The sequence below is a fragment of the Lepidochelys kempii genome, chromosome 10 (assembly GCF_965140285.1).
Source record: "Lepidochelys kempii isolate rLepKem1 chromosome 10, rLepKem1.hap1, whole genome shotgun sequence".
NCBI lineage: Eukaryota > Metazoa > Chordata > Testudines > Cheloniidae > Lepidochelys > Lepidochelys kempii.
Genome location: NC_136389.1, coordinates 76,811,655 through 76,832,232, shown reverse-complemented (window position 1 = coordinate 76,832,232; position 20,578 = coordinate 76,811,655). Strand labels below are relative to the sequence as shown.

The following is a 20,578-nucleotide window of genomic DNA, read 5'->3' as shown; positions in this document are numbered from 1 at the left end:
AAAAATTGACAGTTTCACATTCCTTTCTCTTAAGCAAAACTCCAAATGACTATGAAGAACAATGAAGTGTATTAACAGGACAGCATGACACAATGTCTAAGTGATTGACAGTGATGCATTATACAGTAAACTTATGCCGTATGCTAGCAATTTTATTTATTTTTAACAGTGGAAAAACAACAGGCTCTTATATATGAATGGTAATCAAATAACCAAAAGTCCTTAAAATTTATATAATCTTAATAAGATACCTTATTGGTAACCTTTTTTTCAAAAAGGGGTGTGTGAAACTTTACAAAATTATTTTTAAATAAAATAAATACAATATCACTGGAATTTGGAAATCCAAACACAGAAACCATCCAGACACTTGCATCAATGAGCAGTGAACTCACAAACTGTGGCCCTCTCACCTTTTTGGTGGATTTCTTACTGTGCCAAAAGTCTCTGACTGGAACTGTACAGCCTCTTACATTTCTCATGTACCCCAAGCCTACAGAGGGTCCAGGGGACTCCTCTCACAAAATGGCTATGGGAAAAAAATAGATTTTTCAGCTAAACACCACTTAAAAAATAGAAAAGATTTCCACCAAACATTTTTAAAAAATGGTTTTTGAGGAATAAAATGGAAAAAAAAATCAATTGTTTGGCTACAAATAAACTGAAATGAAAAAAAACACCTTTTTTAGCTCAATAATCAAAAATAATTTAATATTCAACCATCTTTCCACAAAGGTTGTGGGGGACAGTGAGAAAAGTCTGATGGTCTCTTCCCACAGGAAGAAAAGCCACTATAGTACCGCTCCACCAGGGAGGGAAAACTGTCTTTTTTCTCCCCTAGGTTAACAAGGCCATTTCTAGGCTTCTCCTGCAAGAACAGCTGGGGTGGTGAAACAGAAACTGTGGAAATTAGGGTGGTTTTTGGAAGGGTAGGACAATTTGTTAGGTATATCTATAGATTTGTAGTAGATATTGGGTGAAGCTGGTGGAGGGTTCTGTTGGAAGTGAGGAGAGCGTCTGAAATCGGATATGGCTATAGGGTTGGTTGCTTGGGGAAGAATGGAGAAGGGTTTTTTGTAGTTAAACAGGGATGGATTGTTATGGTTGTTGCAAGGTCTGAGTGAGCTGAATCCAAACAGAGTTTGTATGTGAAATTACTACAGGGAGCGGCTGGCTGATGGTTGCTTTAACTGGTATGGGGCACTGGCAGGAAGCAGGAAATGGCAGACACTGCGAATGTGAAGAAGGCTGCAATCCTGATGCTTAAGTGAGAAGTAACCATGGCTAAGTAAGTAAGGTCCTTAAAGGAAAACAAGAAATGGAGTCGTGGTGAAAATTTTAAGCATGCTTGAAATTAGGAAACATGCAGTCTGGTAACATTAAAACTCACTGACAAGACCTGATATTTATGAATCAAAAGACACACATATATAGAAGCATTATAGACATGTATGTACACACACAAAGCATGCATCTATATTTTATGCTATATACACACTCAGTCATATCTCTGAATACATAGATGATGTAAAACTAATTCACATTTAGAGTAAGTGGGAAAAAGCACTTCAGTTTCCAGAGTCGGACATGAACAGAGACATTATTTAACATTTATATTATAATGGCACTCAAGGTCCCAATCAAAATCAGAGCCCCACTGTGCTACGTGTTGTACAAACAAATGAAGTCATGGGCCTTCTCTAAAGAGTTTACAATCCCAGGTCCCAACTCTGCAAATGCTTCACGCAAGTGGATCTTTGCACCTACACAGAATCCCAATGACTTCAATGGGGCTCTGCAATGGTTTTGGGATCTGTCCACACAGAGTGGCTGCAGGAATTGGAATTCATTTGCAAATTGGATACAATTAACTTAGGCTTGAATAGAGACTGGGAGGGGTTAAGTCATTATGCAAGGTAACCTATTTCCCCTTGTTTTTTCCTTAACCCCCCCCCCCCCCAACGTTCTTGTTAAACCCTGGATTTGTGCTGGAAATGGCCCACCTTGATTATCATACACATTGTAAGGAGAGTGATCACTTTAGATAAGCTATTACCAGCAGGAGAGTGGGGTGGGAGGAGGTATTTTTTCATGCTTTGTATGTATATAAAAAGAGCTTCTACACTTTCCACAGTATGCATCCGATGAAGTGAGCTGTAGCTCACGAAAGCTTATGCTCAAATAAACTGGTTAGTCTCTAAGGTGCCACAAGTACTCCTTTTCTTTTTGTGAATACAGACTAACACGGCTGTTACTCTGAAACCTGCAGGAACTGGGTCTAAGAATAAGACATATACAAAGAGTGGAGGAACAAGGATAAAATCAAATATGTATAATATTTATACAAATACATACCTCTGCAATCAAAAAATATATTAAGTGTAAACTACCTCTGTGTGCCCCCTCAAACCAATTGACTGATTTCATTTTTCTGTGGCACAAAATCTATGACTATCAGAAAACATACAAAGTGCCCAATGGGTGAAGTTGACATAGATGAGCAGAAGGTATACCGGGGACCAATTCCATACATTCTACCAGAATTTATGCAAACCTAGCATAACCCAGTGAAGGAGGGAGGGTGATTAGAGGTGTGGCACGCTAACAGGCAGAACACTAGTGCAGGAATGAAAAGGGGTTGTGGTTCTTGACTCCAGCTAGTGGTTAAAACAGCAGCAGCAGATGAGTCACAGGATTGCTTTGTGTTTTGCCTAGTGGTTAAGAGATGGACTCATAATACAGGGGACGGTGCAAATTTAATCTGTTTGTGCCATGTGTGCATGAAAGAGAAAATTCACACAGTAATAACAGATTAATTGGGAGTACAATTAAACAGATTCAATTTTAGTCTTCTAAAGGGTGAATGCTGAAGAAAAAATATTTGACAACAGTGTGATTTTGACATGACAGTACCCTTTTAAAGGTACATGGAACTATAAATACTACCTTTGTGTCTCAGACCATTTTACTTGCACATAATTATATCCGCATACTACACATTCAAACAGCTCCTTGTTATATTGTAGCTTGTGTTTATTATATATTAAATAGCAGTGTTTTATCAGGCATTAGTATTTTCAATTTAACATTTGATATGCTTCAGATTTTTGTGATCCTTTTGAATCTCTATTTAGAGTGATCAACACTATCACTGTAAACAATGGGCTTTTGTATTATTCATCCATTTTCCTTTTAGTGTATAGTATAGTTTAGCCTATTTTATGAGGCCATTTCCTGCACTCTGTTTTCAACTATTTTGGTGGCTCATGTGTTAAATCTGGACTGTTGTTTCTTCTTCCACACCCAATACAGTCATTTCCTGTAGCCCTTATTACAAGATTCTGCCACTCCTTTAAAAAAGATTTCATGCTTCTAATGGTGCTGTCAAAAAACAACAAACCCCTCACCACTGCGTTCTCTGTGGAGTACCTCACCCAGCAGTGGGGTAGACGGATTCAAAGCATTTTTCCTGCCAGTACACTGTGCCATTTTATATGCAAAACATAAAAATGTTTAGTAGATTGTTTTGTTTAGGTAGAAAGAAAGCAACAGAATACCATCACATGTAATACATGCATTGATCTGTCTGTATCAAACAGACTCCTCTGATAAAATGTTTTATGTGCTTGTTATAAATAGCATGTAAAGAGCGCAAAAGTGACATTAGTTAAAGATCCTGTATCAGAGCTGCAAAAGTATTTTAGAATAGGTATTCCGTATATTTAATTTAGGCAAAAACATATTATTTTGTTATTAAGAATTCAAAAAGCTGCTCTTTATATATATTACGATGTAACCCAAGAAAATCAAATTATAAGTAAGGAGTGAGAGGGGAGCTAAAAGCAATATTTAGCAGAAGATTAGGAGCCAGAAACAGATAATGATTACAGGATGATGTAACTGTCTGGCAGTTTGCCAGACTGAAGCTTTAGTAACCCTGTATGTTCCATTTATTATATTGTATCAGGAAAACTGCATTGTTTCCTTCCCATCCACAACAGACCTTTTAAAAAATAAATTACTGTATTTGAATGGATGATGAGGTTAAAAAATGAAAATAGGGGAAAAAAAGATGTAGAGCTACTATAATTTATTTCTGCTGGGGCAGTTTTATTAAATTTTCATTTATCTCAACTCAGACTACTATAGTACTTTCAAAATACTGCAAAAGTAACAGACCATTACTACCAATGCATGTTACCCTGTGTCATAAATATAAAGGGAAGGGTAAACCCCTTTGAAATCCCTCCTGGCCAGGAGAAAGCTCCTCTCACCTGTAAAGGGTTAAGAAGCTAAAGGTAACCTCGCTGGCACCTGACCAAAATGACCAATGAGGAGACAAGATACTTTCAAAAGCTGGGAGGAGGGAGAGAAACAAAGGGTCTGTGTCTGTCTGTAGTCGTCTTGGCCAGGGACAGAACAGGAATGGAGTCTTAGAACCTTTAGTAAGTAATCTAGCTAGGTATGTGTTAGATTATGATTTCTTTAAATGGCTGAGAAAAGAATTGTGCTGAATAGAATAACTATTTCTGTCTGTGTATCTTTTTTGTAACTTAAGGTTTTGCCTAGAGGGGTTCTCTATGTTTTTGAATCTAATTACCCTGTAAGATATCTACCATCCTGATTTTACAGGGGGGATTTCTTTATTTCTATTTACTTCTATTTTTTATTAAAAGTCTTCTTGTAAAACACTGAATGCTTTTTCATTGTTCTCAGATCCAAGGGTTTGGGTCTGTGGTCACCTATGCAAATTGGTGAGGCTTTTTATCCAACATTTCCCAGGAAAGGGGGGGTGCAAGTGTTGGGAGGATTGTTCATTGTTCTTAAGATCCAAGGGTCTGGGTCTGTAGTCACCTAGGCAAATTGGTGAGGCTTTTTACCAAACCTTGTCCAGGAAGTGGGGTGCAAGGTTTTGGGAAGTATTTTGGGGGGAAGGACGCGTCCAAACAGCTCTTCCCCAGTAACCAGTATTAGTTTGGTGGTGGTAGCGGCCAGTCCAAGGATAACGGGGGTAATATTTTGTACCTTGGGGAAGTTTTGACCTAAGCTGGTAAAGATAAGCTTAGGAGGTTTTTCATGCAGGTCCCCACATCTGTACCCTAGAGTTCAGAGTGGGGGAGGAACCGTGACACCCTGCATGCTTTTTTGGACAGGAAACAGGTTTTAATTTTGAGGTACTTGCTGTACTAAGACTAAATTCTCAAAATTCCTATTCAACAACGGTGTACACCAATTCCTTCAGAAACTTAATACAGACTAATCTCATATATTGTCCTACAAGATCCAAGCATTGGGAAAGATTCATTTTGAAAAGTGAGGCTCATATTTCACTATATAAATCACATCAGCTGAAACAATGAACACACGTGGCTGGAAAGTACTCTGTGTTCTGATTACTACTCTAAACATAAATTATAGTCTTTGATGTCATTAATCTTTTACTGTGATTTGGCTTCAGAGAAACGGACTTGTTGTATATGGTTTGGAAAAGTTAATCATAGGCAATCCGCAAAACAATATAAGATTAAGAAAGAGAAAAGATAATTATGTACATATTTTTATACCTCAAACAAATATGACATATCATGGTCCATCACCAAAAATCTACATAAGTGAATTTTAAAAATATCCACATTAAATCAACTAACCAAAAATAGTGCTGTAGGAAAAAGATATTTCAATATTTTTATATAAGTAAAAAATATTCTGGGAGAAAAATTTGAGTATCAAAAACAAGAAAAATTACTAAAATCAGCACTTGTCAATGTCATCAGTGTGGCTATTTCAAATAAAGATAATTCCAGTAAGGTTGTGAAAGTAATTAAAACAGATACACACACACCCCCCACCACTTCTTAGCCTCTTGAAGAAAAACACTGCCGAGATGGCAGATTGAAACTGTAGTCATAGGAGCAGTACAAATTTCAGCTCTCATCACGAGGGAAATATCTACACGTGTATTTCACTGTTTTAAAGAAGTGTATGCTTTCCTTCATTTGTGGAATTGTGGTATTAGGACAGCTCAAAGTGGAAATAAATATACTTTGTATTGTCATTGACACTTAACCACTGGTGATTAGAGAAAGTATAGCTCTAATCATACCATTAAGACAAACCTCTGCCATTAATGGAAGTGTATGAGAAAATTGTTTAGAAAGGACTTGCACCTTTAAAGACAAAACTTTCAAAAATAATGATGGGATTTTCAGAATTGCCTAAGTAACTTAAGGAAATAAGTCCCATTGGCTTTGAAAGTCAAGGGGACTTGTGCTTCTTAGTAAAGCTGAACACTTAAATAAGAGACCTGATTTTCAAGAGTACTGACTACCCAGCAACTCCCATTTTTTAAAATCTTGGTGTTACAGCTGTATGCTAAGATGAGAGGCAGAACTTTCAGAACCATTTGATATTTAAATGAAACTTCTGGGAGAGACAAAAACCCATTATTCAGAAAGCTGCAACAAAATTAAAAAACACTTATTACTTTTATTTCTCTGAGTTAACAGCCGTGTTAGTCTGTATTCGCAAAAAGAAAAGGAGTACTTGTGGCACCTTAGAGACTAACCAATTTATTTGAGCATAAGCTTTCGTGAGCTACAACTCACTTCATCGGATGCATACTGTGGAAAGTGTAGAAGATCTTTTTATATACATACAAAGCATGAAAAAATACCTCCTCCCACCCCACTCTCCTGCTGGTAATAGCTTATCTAAAGTGATCACTCTCCTTACGATGTGTATGATAATCAAGGTGGGCCATTTCCAGCACAAATCCAGACTCCAGCGAGAAACTGTTGAATTGGAATTCATTTGCAAATTGGATACAATTAACTTAGGCTTGAATAGAGACTGGGAGTGGTTAAGTCATTATGCAAGGTAACCTATTTCCCCTTGTTTTTTCCTACCCCCCCCCCCCCCCGCCCAGACGTTCTTGTTAAACCGTGGATTTGTGCTGGAAATGGCCCTCCTTGATTATCATACACATTGTAAGGAGAGTGGTCACTTTAGATAAGCTATTACCAGCAGGAGAGTGGGGTGGGAGGAGGTATTTTTTCATGCTTTGTATGTATATAAAAAGAGCTTCTACACTTTCCACAGTATGCATCCGATGAAGTGAGCTGTAGCTCACGAAAGCTTATGCTCAAATAAATTGGTTAGTCTCTAAGGTGCCACAAGTACTCCTTTTCTTTTTATTTTTCTGACAGCTTTCAAATCTGAATGCTATCAGCTTAAGAGTGAAGCAGAGAAACCCTTTCAAAACCTGGCTTTTCTCTACAGCAAATTTTAATGCTTTATTTGGCCTCAAGTATGGCTCCTAGTTTTCCATGTACTTCCTTCATTTTACTGACACACCACTATTAGATTTACATTGGAACCATATTAAACACAGGACAAGTGCTTGGTCATCTCAAACATCTGCCAGATTTGCACAGCAAATGTGAACTGCACCTCATTTTTCTTTTAATTTCTTTTAACCTTCACCATGGCATCTGGTGACATTTTGTTCTTTTCCCATCAGAAGAAAAGGCTTGCAGTTTCTAGCGATCACAAGCACTGGAATTGGGTCACCAACACATTTTACACTGTATGAATTAGTTTGCAGTTAATGTACACAGTCTGCTAACTGCCAACTGGAGATATATTTTGCAAATAACAAACACAAGAGTTGTACAGTCATCATGTAGTTTCAACTGTCATTTGAGTGAAAAACTTCTGAGTAGTGGGGGGATATATTCTGGAAAGTAAAGATGATGACCACTATAATTTGTTACCATACACCAGCTCCTAAAATGTTTACTGTAGGATCAAATCAGAAAACACTAAGTTATTAAGAATGTTCATGAAGTTGATGTGGGTATATGCAATACTTTAACGTAGTATACTGCTTTTGCTTAAGGGCAATTTCTAATTCACATCTGTAGTATCTATAACACTGAAGAAGTGGTACCTATAATACGATATGGCTCTTAGTGTAGCATAGCTATGCTACACTGCTTTTTGCTGAGTGCATGAATGAAGCTCAGAAACTTGGGGCCTAATTTTGGAAAAAAGGACTGAATCTAGTCCTAATAACATAGGACTGTTTATAAGCAGGTCCTTTTCTTAATAAGCTGATCTCTGAAACACACAAGAAATCACCATCTGGGATCCCACCGTGTTTAATGATGACCTTGCTCTTCATTTACCCCCTAAATTAAAAGGTTTCTTTTATCAGAGAATTTCTTGTGCTTCTGTGTGAAGGAAACATTTGTTGCATGTGGCCCAAGGTGGAGGCAGAGTGGAGAGGCAAACCAGCACTTTTACCCTACTAATTTAAGCACTACTCATTTATAAACATCTTAAGCTCTGATTTTTATCTCGGAAGATTTTTCCCAGTTGCCAGATTATTATTTGGCCATTACTTATGTGAGTATCTCCAGTAGTTTCCCTGATTGATAACTCTTGCTATGTTCTCATTCTGAGGCTGACCAAGTATATTCCCAAATTGGTCCTCAGCCACCAAATCAATATCTTGAGACGAAAGAAACACCAGGGAGCCAGATGATTGGTATTTATGTTGCCTTCCTGGAATATGATAGAATGGAACCTGGATGTCTCCATGCCATTACTGCATAAATCTGAAGACTGTGTTATATTTTATGCAAGTAAGAAACTCTTAGGAATGTAGAACATCACTACAGTATTTGTTGTTAAATATTACTAATTTGGGGCACCCTGGTTTAAAGGAGCTCCATAGAATCATAAAAATGTAGGGCTGAAAGGGAACTCAAGAGGTCATCTAGTCTAGTCCATCCCACTGTGCTGACGCAGAATTAAGTATATCTAGACCATCCCTTATAGATATTTGTCTAATCTGTTCTTAAAACTCACCAATAACAGGGATTCCACAACCTCCTGAAGTAACGCGTCTCTGTATTTTACTATCTTTATAGCTAGAAAGTTTTTCCTAATATCTAATCTAAATCTTTCTTGCTGCAAAGTTAAGCTGATTACTTCTTGTCTCACCCTCTGTGGATATGGTGAACAACTGATTGCCATCCCTTTTGTAACAGCCCTTAAAACATATTGAAGATTATTTCCCCCCTGGGTCTTTTTTCCCTCAAGATTAAACATGCCCAGCTTTTTTAAGTTTTCCTCATAGGGCAGGTTTTTAAAATTCCTAATAGTTTTTGTTGTCCTCCTCCGGACTCTCACCCATTTGTCCACGTCTTAAACTGGTGCCCAAAACTGGACACAGTATTCCAGCGGAGGCCTCACCAGAACCAAGTACAGTGGAACAATTACCTCCCATGTCTTACATACAGCACTCCTGTTAATACATCCCAGAATGACACTTACCCTTTTTGCAACAGCATCACACTGTCGATTAATTCAATTTTTGATCCACTATTATCCCCACATTTTTTCCTGCTGTACCACTACCTCACCAGTTATTCCCTAGTTTTTATTTATGAAAGATAAAATACTTTGCATGTCTTTATAGAATATCATTGTAGGTTTCAGAGTAGCAGCCGCGTTAGTCTGTATTCGCAAAAAGAAAAGGAGTACTAGTGGCACCTTAGAGACTAACCAATTAATTTGAGCATAAGCTTTCGTGAGCTTATGCTCAAATAAATTGGTTAGTCTCTAAGGTGCCACTAGTACTCCTTTTCTTTTTGCGAATAACATTGTAATTGATTTCAGACCAATTTTCTAATTTATTAAGATCATTTTGAATTCTAATCCTGTCCTTTCAACCCCTCCCAGCTTGGTGTTATCTGCAAATTTTACAGAAGTGTACTCTCTGCTCCTTCATCCAAGACATTAATGAAAATATTAAACAGCACTGGAACTGACCACTGTGGTACCCCATTTGATATGTCCTCCCAGTTTGACAGCAAACCATTGATAACTACTCTGAGCATGTTTCTTCAACCATCATTTCCCCACCTTATAGTAATTTAATCTAGATCTAGTTTGCTTATGAGAATGTCACATGGGACTGTGTCAATAGCCATACAAAGTCAAGCTGTAACCATATCTACTGCTTTCCCCCATCCAACCGGCCAGTTACTCTGTCAAAGAAGGAAATTAGGTGGGTTTAGCATGATTTATTTTTGACAAATCCATGTTGGCTACTATGGATCACCTTATTATCCTCTAGATGCTTACAAACTGTTTAATAATTTGTTCCAGTATCTTTCCAGGTACTGAAGCTAGGCTGATGGGCTCCTTAAGTTCCATGAGAATTTATGCTCAGCAAAATATTTATGGTTACAGTGCAAGATCTTGAAGGGAAGGGGTGCGGGGGGAGACACATTAAAGCAAAAGCAGCAAATACTACTGTGAAACTCATGAAAATACTAGTAATTACCTGGAATGGGAAAATAAAGGAAGTTAAACATGCAGTTCACAATACAGTAAAGTGAAAAATGCAATTTACAGGCTGAAAAGGCAAGTGTTTTTTTATATAGAGAGAGGAAAGACGACCGATCAAATCATCAGCTTACTTCTGTTTTGATGCAAAGACACTCATACTTTTTTTTTTTAAACTAGTCCGAATCAGAAATCACTCATAAGTGAATGCACAAAGTTCAAATAAACCGTGGTACTCTACTTACCCACTGGACTGGTACCAGCTCCATTTGGCACTGAGAGATCTGCCGCACCCAAAATACCACCTAACAATTAACGAAATCAAAGATAAAGCTGATCAATTTTCATTAGTACATGTACTGTACTAATGTAATGTACTGTATCGTATTAAAACATTTCATAACCATAAGCAGCAACACAAGAGGAGATGGGAGAATTGGCTGCTTCGTGAGGAGGAAACTGGCTGCTGACCACCTCGGTTCGCAGAAAGTGCTCCACCCTGGGTCCCCTATCCATAGAGGTCAAGAACTGGCATGCTGTACTGGCAACAGGAGGTAAAGAGCAGATACTAATGGCTGAGGAGGAGCCACCATTCACCGGAAGCTCACTGCCACTGCACCCAAGAAGAGGAGATCTATTGTGATGGTGGACGGGGACTCAGTTCTGAGGGAATACAGGCATCCATTTGCCGATCTGACATGATGTCCCGTGAGGTGTGCTGCCTGGCTGGAGCCCTCCTCTGAGATGCCACAGAAAGTTGCAGATGCTCATACATCCTTCTGATCACTACCCTATACTGCTCATCCATGTGGGCACTAATGATACTGCCAGGTCTGACCCTGAGCAGATCAACAGTGACTATAGGGCTCTAGGAGTGAGGGATAAGGAGTCGGGGTGCAGTGTGTGTTCTCGTCCATCCTCCCAGTTGAGGGTAAGGGCCCAGGCAGGGGGACATCCTGGAGATGAATGCACAGCTGTGCAGATGGCGTCTGCAAGAGGACTTTGGCTTCTTCAACCATGGGATGCTGTTCCAGGAAAAAGCTCTGCTAGGAAGAGATGGGGTCAACCTGACCAAGAAGGAGAAGAGCATCTTCGTGTATCGACTTGCCAACATAGCGAAAAGGGCTTTAAACTAGGTTCAATGGGGGCAAGTGACAAAAGTCCACAGGTAAGTATAAAAATAGGTGACCTTAACCGAGTTGGGGGAGGCATGGACAATTACAATAGGGTCAAAGGAGCAAGAAAAGGAAATCAGTGGGGGAAATCTGACCAACATTTTAGATGTCTGCGCACAAATGCAAGGAGTATGGGGAACAAACAGGAAGAACTGGAAGTGTTAGTACATAAGCTAAATTCTGATTTAACTAGCATCACAGAGACTTTGTGGGCTAAATTTCATGACTGGAATATTTGTATATAGAAGTATAGCTTGTTCAGAAAAGACAGGCGGGGGAAAAGGTAGGATGGGTTGCATTTTACATAAAGGATATATACAGTTGTTCTGAGGTCCAGAAGGAGGCGGGAGACAGACCAGTTGAGAGTCTCTGGGTAAAAATAAAATAATGTTAAAAATAGAGGTGATGTCATGGTGAGGGGTCTATTGTAGACCACCAAACCAGGAAGAGGAGATGGACTGGACATTTCTAAAACAATTAATAGAAATATCCAAAACACAAGATGTTGTAGTAATGGGGAACTTTAGCTACCCAGTCATCTGTTGAGAAAATACTACAGCAAAAGACAAAATTTCCAAAAAGGTTTTTGGAATGTACTGGGGACAAAAAAACCAAACAAACAGTTACTCACCTTCTCGTAACTGTTGTTCTTCGAGATGTGTTGTTCACATCCATTCCAATCAGGTGTGGGCGCGCTGTGTGCACGGTCATCAAAAAGTTTTCCCTTAGCAGCTCCCTTCGGGTCGGCTGTGAGCCCCCTGGAGTGGCACCATCATGGCGCTCAATATATGATCCTGCCAACCCGACCCCCCTTCAGTTCCTTCTTGCTGTCTGCTCCGACAGAGGGGAAGGAGGATGAGTATTGGAATGGACGTGAACAAGATATCTCGAAGAACAACAGTTACCCGAAGGAGTAACCATTTTTTCTTCTTCAAGTACTTGTTCACGTTGATTCCAATCAGGTGACTCCCAAGCTCTACCCCTCAAGTGGGGTCAGAGTTAAGGAATAGCTGATTGAAGCACTGCCCTGTCGAATGCTGCATCATCTCTGGAGTGTTGGGGTATAGCATAGTGAGAGGTAAACATATGCACCGATGACCAAATTGCTGCCCTGCAGATCTCTGGTCTTAGGACCTGGGCCAGGAACACAGCTGAGGCTTGTGCCCTTGTGGAATGTGCCATGAGAGTTGGGGATGGGACACTGGCTAATTCATAACATGTGCAGATGCAGGAAGTGATCCAGGAAGATATTCTTTGAGATGAGACCGGGAGTCCTTTCATCTGGTCTGCTACCGCCACGAACAGTTGGTTTGACTTCCTGAACAGTTTCATGTGCTCGATGTAGAATGTTAGTGCTCTCTGAACATCCAGTGAGTGCAGCCTCTGCTCTTGGGTAACTGGTGTGAGGCTTAGGATAGAAGACGGGTAGAAAAATGTCTTGACCAGTGTGGAATTGTGACACTACTTTGGGAAGGAAGGCTGGGTGAGGCCCAAGCTGCACCTTGTCCTTGTGAAAGACCGTGTAGTGCGGCAAGAGGTCAGAGCCTTTAATTCGGACACCCACCTGGCTTACGTGATGGCAACCAGGAAGGCTACCTTCCACGACAAATAGAGCAGGGAGCAAGTCACCAGTGGTTCAAAAGGGGGCCCCATGAGCCTGGAGAGGATGAGGTGAAGGTCCCATGAGGTAACGGGTTGTCTAATCTGTGGATATAGGTGTGCCAAGCCCTTGAGGAAACGTCCTATCATGGGGTTGGCGAAGACAGAGAGTCCAGATGCTCCCAGGTGGAAGGCTGAGATAGCAGCAAGATGCACCTTGACGGATGCCGCAGCTAGACCCTGCAGTTTGAGACGCAGAAGGTAGTCCAGGATGAGTGTTATAGACGCCTAGAGTGGAGGTGTGTGTTGCTGGGCACACCAGCAAGTGAATCTCTTCCACTTGGCTAGATAAGTAGCCCTGGTGGATGGTTTCCTGCTGCCGAGTAGAACCTCCCTTACCAGCTTCAAGAATAAGAGCTCCATGGGGTTTAACCATAAAGCTTCCAAGCTGTAAGGTGGAGGGCTGGGTGGTGGAGGCGGCCGTGGTCCTGCGTGATCAGAGGGGGGCAGAGTGGTAACACAACTGGGGTGTCCACTGACAGCTCCAGAGGCGCGGTATACCAGGGTTGATGGGCCAGGCTGGGGCCAGTAGAGCCACCTCCGCTTTGTCTCTGTGGATCTTGAGCAGCACCTTGTGTATGAGTGGGACCTGTGAGAAGGCGTACATGAGGCGGTCTCCTAGGGTAGCAGAAACGCATCCGTAGTTGAACCCAGGCTGTGTTTCTGGAAGAAGTAGAACACTGGGCACTTCCTGTTGCTCCAGGTGGCGAATCCTGGGGAAATCCCTACTTTTGGAAAATTGGATGAAGAACACCTGGATGGACGGACCATTCGTGGTTGCAGAACGACCCGCTAGCTCGTTCTGTGCTCCTTGGAGATAGGACGCCTCCAGGTGAATGGAGTGGGCTATGCAGAACACCCCTACTTGGAGGGTTTCTCGACATGGGGGGTGGAACAGGCTCCACCCTGTTTGTTGATGTAGAACATAGCAGTGGTGTTGTCCATCATCACTGCCATGCTTTGGCCTTGCAGGCAGGACTGGAAAGTTTGGCATGCCAGTCGCACTGCTCTGAGCTCCCTGATATTGTTATGAAGGGAAAGCTCATCCTGCGACCACAGGCCCTGTGTTCAGAGATCTCCTAGATGTGCCCCCAACCCAGATCTGATGCGTCCGTTAGTTGGGACAAGTAGGGCGGTGAGCTGTTGAAGGGGACACCCTCGCATACCATCTGAGGGTTGAGCCACAAATGTAGGGGCTCGAGTATGTGTCGTGGCACCCCGTAACTACCGAGTCCAGCCTGTCACGCCCTGGGCGGTATATCTGGGTGAGCCACACTTGAAGGGGTCTGAGCTTCGTTCTGGCATGCCCTACCCCATGTCCAAGGAGACTCAGACATCTCTTTGCGGTAGTGGTCGAATACCACCTGAGGCTCTGAATTATGTCTGGAAACGGATCTCTGGCAGGAACGCCCTTGCCTGTACCGAATCCAGCACCGCTCCAATTAATTCTATTCATTTGGTCGGTGATAAGGTTGACTTAATCACATTGAGGAGGAGTCCCAATCTCTCGAACGTGGATCTGACCAATCATACATGAGACTCTACCTGCTCCCTGGTATGGCCCCTGAGCAGCCAGTTGCCCAGGTATGGGTAAACCTGCACCTGCCTCCTCTGGAGGAAGGCTGCTATGACTGACATGCACTTGGTGAATACTTGGGGGGCTGTAGACAGACCAAATGGGAGGACCGTGAACAGATAGTGTTTGTGGTTGACCACAAACTGGAGAAAACATATGTGCACAGGCCGAATGGCTGTGTGAAAGTTCGCATCTTTCATGTTCAGGGCGGTGTACCAGTCTCCCAGATCCAGGGAAGGCATAGTAGTGCTCAGGGAGACCATGCGGAACTTCACCTTCACCATGAACTTGTTGAGGCCTTGCAGATCTAGGATGGGTCGGAGACCACCTTTGCCTTGGGGATTAGGAAATAGCGGGAGTAGAATCTCTTGCCCCTTAGCTCCTGAGGAACCTCCTCTGCTGCTCCCATGGCGAGGATTGCCTGCACCTCCTGGATAAGGAGTTGCTTGTGAGAAGGGTCCCTGAAGAGGGACGGGAAAGGGGGGTGGGAGGCAGGGAAGGGGCAGAATTGGAGAGAATATTCCACTTCTACCGTGTGAAGGACCCAGTGGTCTGATGTTATTTGGGACCACGCACGGCAGAAGTGGGACAGACCATTCAGAAAGCACAGGTAAGAATCCAGTGGATAGGCAAGTGTGCCATCCTCAGACGTCCCTTCAAAAGGCCTGCTTAGATCCAGATGGAGGTTTGGACTGGCCTTGGCCTTGCCTTGAGGGGGGGGTTGGAAGGCTTACGTCCGCCGTTCCTGCCCCTTCGCCTATAGAAATCTTGCCTCAGCTGAGGAGGATATGGATGCTATTGTTCCAGTTGGGGCTTGAAGTGCTTGCTTTGGGTTGCCGGCGTGTGCATTCCCAATGAGTTCATTATTGCCCTGGAATCTTTCAAACTATGCAGTTTGGAGTCTGTCTGTTCGGAGAACAGCCCCGCACCCTCAAAGAGGACGTCCTGTAGGGTTTGTTGTAACTCCAGGGGTAGTCCGGACGCCTGAAGCCATGATGACCTCCTCATGGCTATGCCTGAGGAGAGGGTATGGGCGGGCCAAGTCTGCAGAGTCTAGGGATGCCTGCAGCGAGGTTTGTGCCATTGCTTTCCCTTCCTCGACAATAGCGGAGGACTCAGACCTAGAGTCTGGAGGGATTAGCTCTTTGAACTTCAACATGGAGGCCCATGAGTTAAAGTTGTACCTGCTGAGGATAGTTTGCTGGTTAGCTATCCTCAGCTGGAGGACCCTGATGGCATAGACCTTTCTACCCAGAAAGGTCCATCCTTTTTGCCTCCTTAGATTTGGCTGGCCCTTGCTGTCCCTGATGCTCTCTCGTTGACCGCTGAGACTACTCGACATCATGGCTGCAGGTGCAAAAACAGATATTCATAGCCCTTGGAAGGGACGAAGTATTTTCGTTCCACACCCCTGGCGGTTGGTGGAATTGAGGCTGCTGTCTGCCACAGATTCCTGATGTTGGTCTGAACTGTCTTGATCAATGGCAGAGCTACCCGTGATGGACCTTTGGGAGTAAGAATGTCCACCATGGGGTCCTCAGCCTGATCACCTCCTCCGCTTGCATTCCCATGTTGCGGGCAATCCGCCTCAGAAGGTCCTGATGTGTCCTATGGTCAATTTGGCGGAGGGCCCGAAGCTGAGGCTCCTGCCACTGCCTCGTCAGGGGATGAGGATGGGGTGGCCGGAGGAGGTAATGGTTCCTCCTGTACCTCCGGCTCCCTGACCTCCTCTTGGACAATGTCTGCCTCTGTGGTGGCCATAGCCGAGGCGGCTGTAGCCTGAGCCTGTGGCTGGTCCTATGCTGGAGTAGCCTTGACAGCGGCCTGAGGCCGACGGGGTGGCTGGGACTGGGTGGCCTCGGATCCCTAGCAGAGTGGGGTGGTCGGTGCGCTGAGACAACCGACCGTGAAGCCCTTGAAAGGGAGCCCTGGGCCTGATGATAAGTCCTGCGAGTCCAAAAGGGCCATTGTGCAGGAGCCTGCTAGGTTGGCTGCGCCTCCCTATGCCGCCTGTGAGACCTATGCTGATTGTACCTGGAGTAGTATGAGTCACCAGAGTCCGAGGAAGTGGACCCTGAACGTGATGACCAAAGTGGAGCCGAGCCCCTGAGCCGGGAGACCGGTGCCGGGTCGACCTCGTAGAAGACTGGTGCCCGGAGTCTGGTGTTGTAGATCGGTAGGTATCCAGTGCCGGCGATCGAGGACATGATGTCAGTGCCGTATATTGGTGCTGACTTGGTGCCAGTGATTGGTGCTGGTTGTCTCTTGGTGCCCCGGATAGGTGCCAGTCCACCCTCGGTGCCAGAGAGGGGGAACATCTTGTCAGTGCCGGAGATACTCTGACTGAGCATGGTGCCGGGGAGTGGTGCCATGGCGATAGCAACTGCAAGCAGTGCCGCGGATGGTGTTGAGCTGGGAACTGTGAGCACCGCATCATGGTCGGTTTATCTCTAGACAGTACCGGACTTATCGGTACTGGAGGTTTGTCTCTCAGAGCTTCGGGCTGTGAAGCTGTCATTTCAATAAGGTCTCTGGCGGCTTCAAAAGTGTCCAGGGTGGAGGGTGGCTTAAACTCCTCCACCTGGCACTGCCCTTGTGTCGAGTCACTGTGTGCCAGACTCAACGGTCCCTTCTGGGAAGCCGAAGTCAATGGCACAGGCTCGTGTTGTTTAGGTGTCGATTCCGTTCTAAGGTACGCCTGTGCATCCTGACGGTCCCGTGGCTTTCCTAGCCTGTGAGCGCTCTCTTTCAGCCTTCTTATGGCACTTATGCAGCACTGGCGAGGTTGAGGAGTGCCGGGGCGCTGTCCCTGGCTTCGGTGACAAGGAGTGCCAGTGCCGAAAATCTCTTATACTAGAGTCCTTCCTCAGCACCGTGTCATGCACCAATGTCGGAGCGCGACATTCTGTTGCGCTCAGTCCCAGGTCCTGGCGGTCTGCAGCCGGCTGTGGGCAGATAGCGGATTCCATTAAAGAAACAGAAATCACTTTCCTTCTTGTTTCTTGGCCGAAAAGCCCTGCAGATTTTGCGCCTTTCTGTTTGGTGCTCTTCCCCCAGACACTTTAAGCAGGAGTCGTGGGGATCACTGATGGGCATAGACTTATTGCAAGCACTCAGGGCTTAAAGCCTTAGGCTAACAGCATGCCCCTCAGGGGAGATGGGGTTAGGGACTGGGGAGAGACCCTGCTCCCAACCTACTATCTACTCTAAATCAACTATAACACTAACTTGAATGACTAACAGAAGAAGGCTAAGGGAGTACTTACTGAGCGAGTGAGCATTGTTCCAATGGCCATCACGGACGGTAAGAAGGAACTGAAGAGGGGTCGGGTCAGCAGGGTTATATATTGAGCACCACGAAGGCGCCACTCCAGGGGGTTCCACAGCTGACCCGACAGGAGCTGCTAAGGGAAAAAACTTTCCAATGACCGTGCATGCGGTGTGCGCACACCTGATTGGACTCGACATAAACAAGCACTTGAAGAAGAATTTTTGTTCCAGAAAGTAGAGGAAATAACCAGGAGGACAACCATTTTAGACTTGATTCTGACCAAGAGATAGGAATTGGTAGCAAATCTGAAGGTGAAAGGCAATTTGGGTGACAGTGATCATGAAAAAGTTTAGCATGATATGAAATAATATATTTCATGATTCTAAGGAAGGGAAGGAGTGAGAGCAGCAGAATAAGGACAATGGACTTCAAAAAAGCAGACTTTAAAAAACTCAGAGAATTGGCAGGCAAGGTTCCATGGGAAGAAAATCTAAGGGAAAAAGGAGTTCAGGAGAGCTGGCAGTTCCTCAGCGAGACAATAATTACAGGCACAACTGCCAAACTATTCTGATGGAAAGGAAAGATGGGGAAAATAGTAAAAGGTCAATATGGCTATAACATCAGCTTTTTAATGACCTGAAAATCAAAAAGAAACCTTATAAATATGGAAATATGGACAAATTGCTAAGGACTACAAAAGAACACCACAAGCATGGGACAAAATTTTTAAGCACCTGGAGGATAATAGGATTATAAGGAATAGTCAGCATGGATTTGTCAAGAACAAATCATGCCAGACCAACTTAATTTCCATTTGTGATAACATTACTCATGTAGTGGATAAGGGGGAAGCAGTAGACGTGATGTACCTTGATTTTTGTAAGGCTTTTGACACAATCCCGCATGCCATTCTCATAAGCAAACTAGGGAAATATGGTCTAGATGAAATTACTATAAGGTGTCTGATCAACTGGTTGAAATACTATACTCAAACAGAAGTTATCAATGATTTGCTGTCAAATTGGGAGGGCATATCAAGTGGGATCCCACAGGGGTCAGTCCTGGATCTGATACTATTCAGTATTTTCCTTGATGACGTGGATAATGGAGCAGAGAATATGCTTATAAAATTGGCAGATGACACCAGTCTGGGAAGGGTTGCAAGCACTGTGGAGGACATGTTTAAAAATCAAGATGATCTTGACAAACTGGAGAATTGGCCTGAATTCAACAGGACGAAATCCAATAAAGGCAAGTGCAAAGTACTTCACTTAGGAAGGAAAGATAAAGTGCACAACTACAAAATGGGGAATAATTGTCTAGGTGGTAGTACTGTTTAAAAGGATCTGGAGGTTATAGTGGACCACAAACTGAATGAGAGTAGTTCATGAGATTCAGCTACAAAAAAGTCTAAAATTATTTTGGAGTGCATTAACAGTATATGAGCAACAAGAGGTAATTGTCCCTCTCTACTTGGCACTGCTAGGCACCACAATTTAGGAAAGATATGGACAAAGTGGAAAGAGTCCAGAGGAGAGCAACAAAAATGATAAAAGCTTTAGAAAACCTGATTTATGAGGAAAAGTTAAAAAAACTGGGCATATTTAGTCTTGAGAAAAGAAGACCGAGGGGGGACCTAAAAACAGTCTTCCAATACATTAAGGGCTGTTATAAAGAGGACAGTGATCAGTTGTTGTCCATGTCCACTGAAGGTAGGACAAGAAGTCATGGGTTTAATCTGCAGCAAGGGTGATTTAGATTGGGCATTAGGAAAACCTTTCTAACTCTAAGGGCAGTTAAGATCTGGAATAGGCTTCTAAGGGAGGTCATGGAGTCCCCATCATTGGAAGCTTTTACAAACAAGTTGGACAAACACCTGTCAGGGATAGTCTACATTTACTTGGTCCTACCACAGTACAGGGGGCTGGATTTGATGACTTCTTGAGGTCCTTCCAGTCCTACATTTCTATGATTTTATCCATGTAAGAAATCACAACTACAGCATACAGTTTTGCTAGTTTTTCATAATGTAAGCTTTATGGGAATTAAAGGGGAAAAAAAGAGGAAATGTAGCACTACTGAAGTCTTACCTGCATTGCCAGTACTTGGCGGTCTCTGAGGGGCTCCAGGTGATACATTTCGATGTAATGTGGCCTGAGGTGGGGAGAGCATGGTCGTGTCTGTTAATGATGAACTGGCTGCCAGTGACGGGGATACAAGGGAACTCCCTGGGTTACTGTAGGTTAAAGTATTGGGATTGGACACTGGAACCGTAACAGACATTGAAAAATTCTGGGGAGGCAAGCCAGGCTGAAAACAAAAACAAGAACATATTAATATTGCACAGTAATGTTTGTCAAGGCTATAATATTGAGATAAAGTCAGATTAATTATGTTAGTTTAGTAATTTTGTATCACTCTAAAAATGCACAATTATAAAACATCCACTCTGAAGAGAATGGTATTGTGAACTACAGTACTTAAAGATACATTTCAGAAAGGTCATTTATCAATGTCAGGTATATTGATAGCTACAGTTTG

General features: G+C 43.1%; 1 protein-coding gene across 8 annotated transcripts in view; it reads right to left on the bottom strand.

Annotated features, from left to right (window-relative positions):
* The window catches only part of MEF2A (myocyte enhancer factor 2A), a 158,616-nt gene that overhangs the window by 19,695 nt on the left and 118,343 nt on the right, over positions 1 to 20,578 (bottom strand). For 7 of the 8 annotated variants that reach the window (XM_073304262.2, XM_073304269.2, XM_073304265.2 and 4 more), the window contains 2 exons: positions 20,128 to 20,347; positions 10,602 to 10,661 (listed from right to left, as the gene is read on the bottom strand). In XM_073304262.2, the coding sequence (XP_073160363.1) occupies positions 10,602 to 10,661; positions 20,128 to 20,347 (280 nt within the window). The remainder of the gene's footprint in view (positions 1 to 10,601; positions 10,662 to 20,127; positions 20,348 to 20,578) is intronic. The other variant, XM_073304267.2, reaches the window with a different exon arrangement.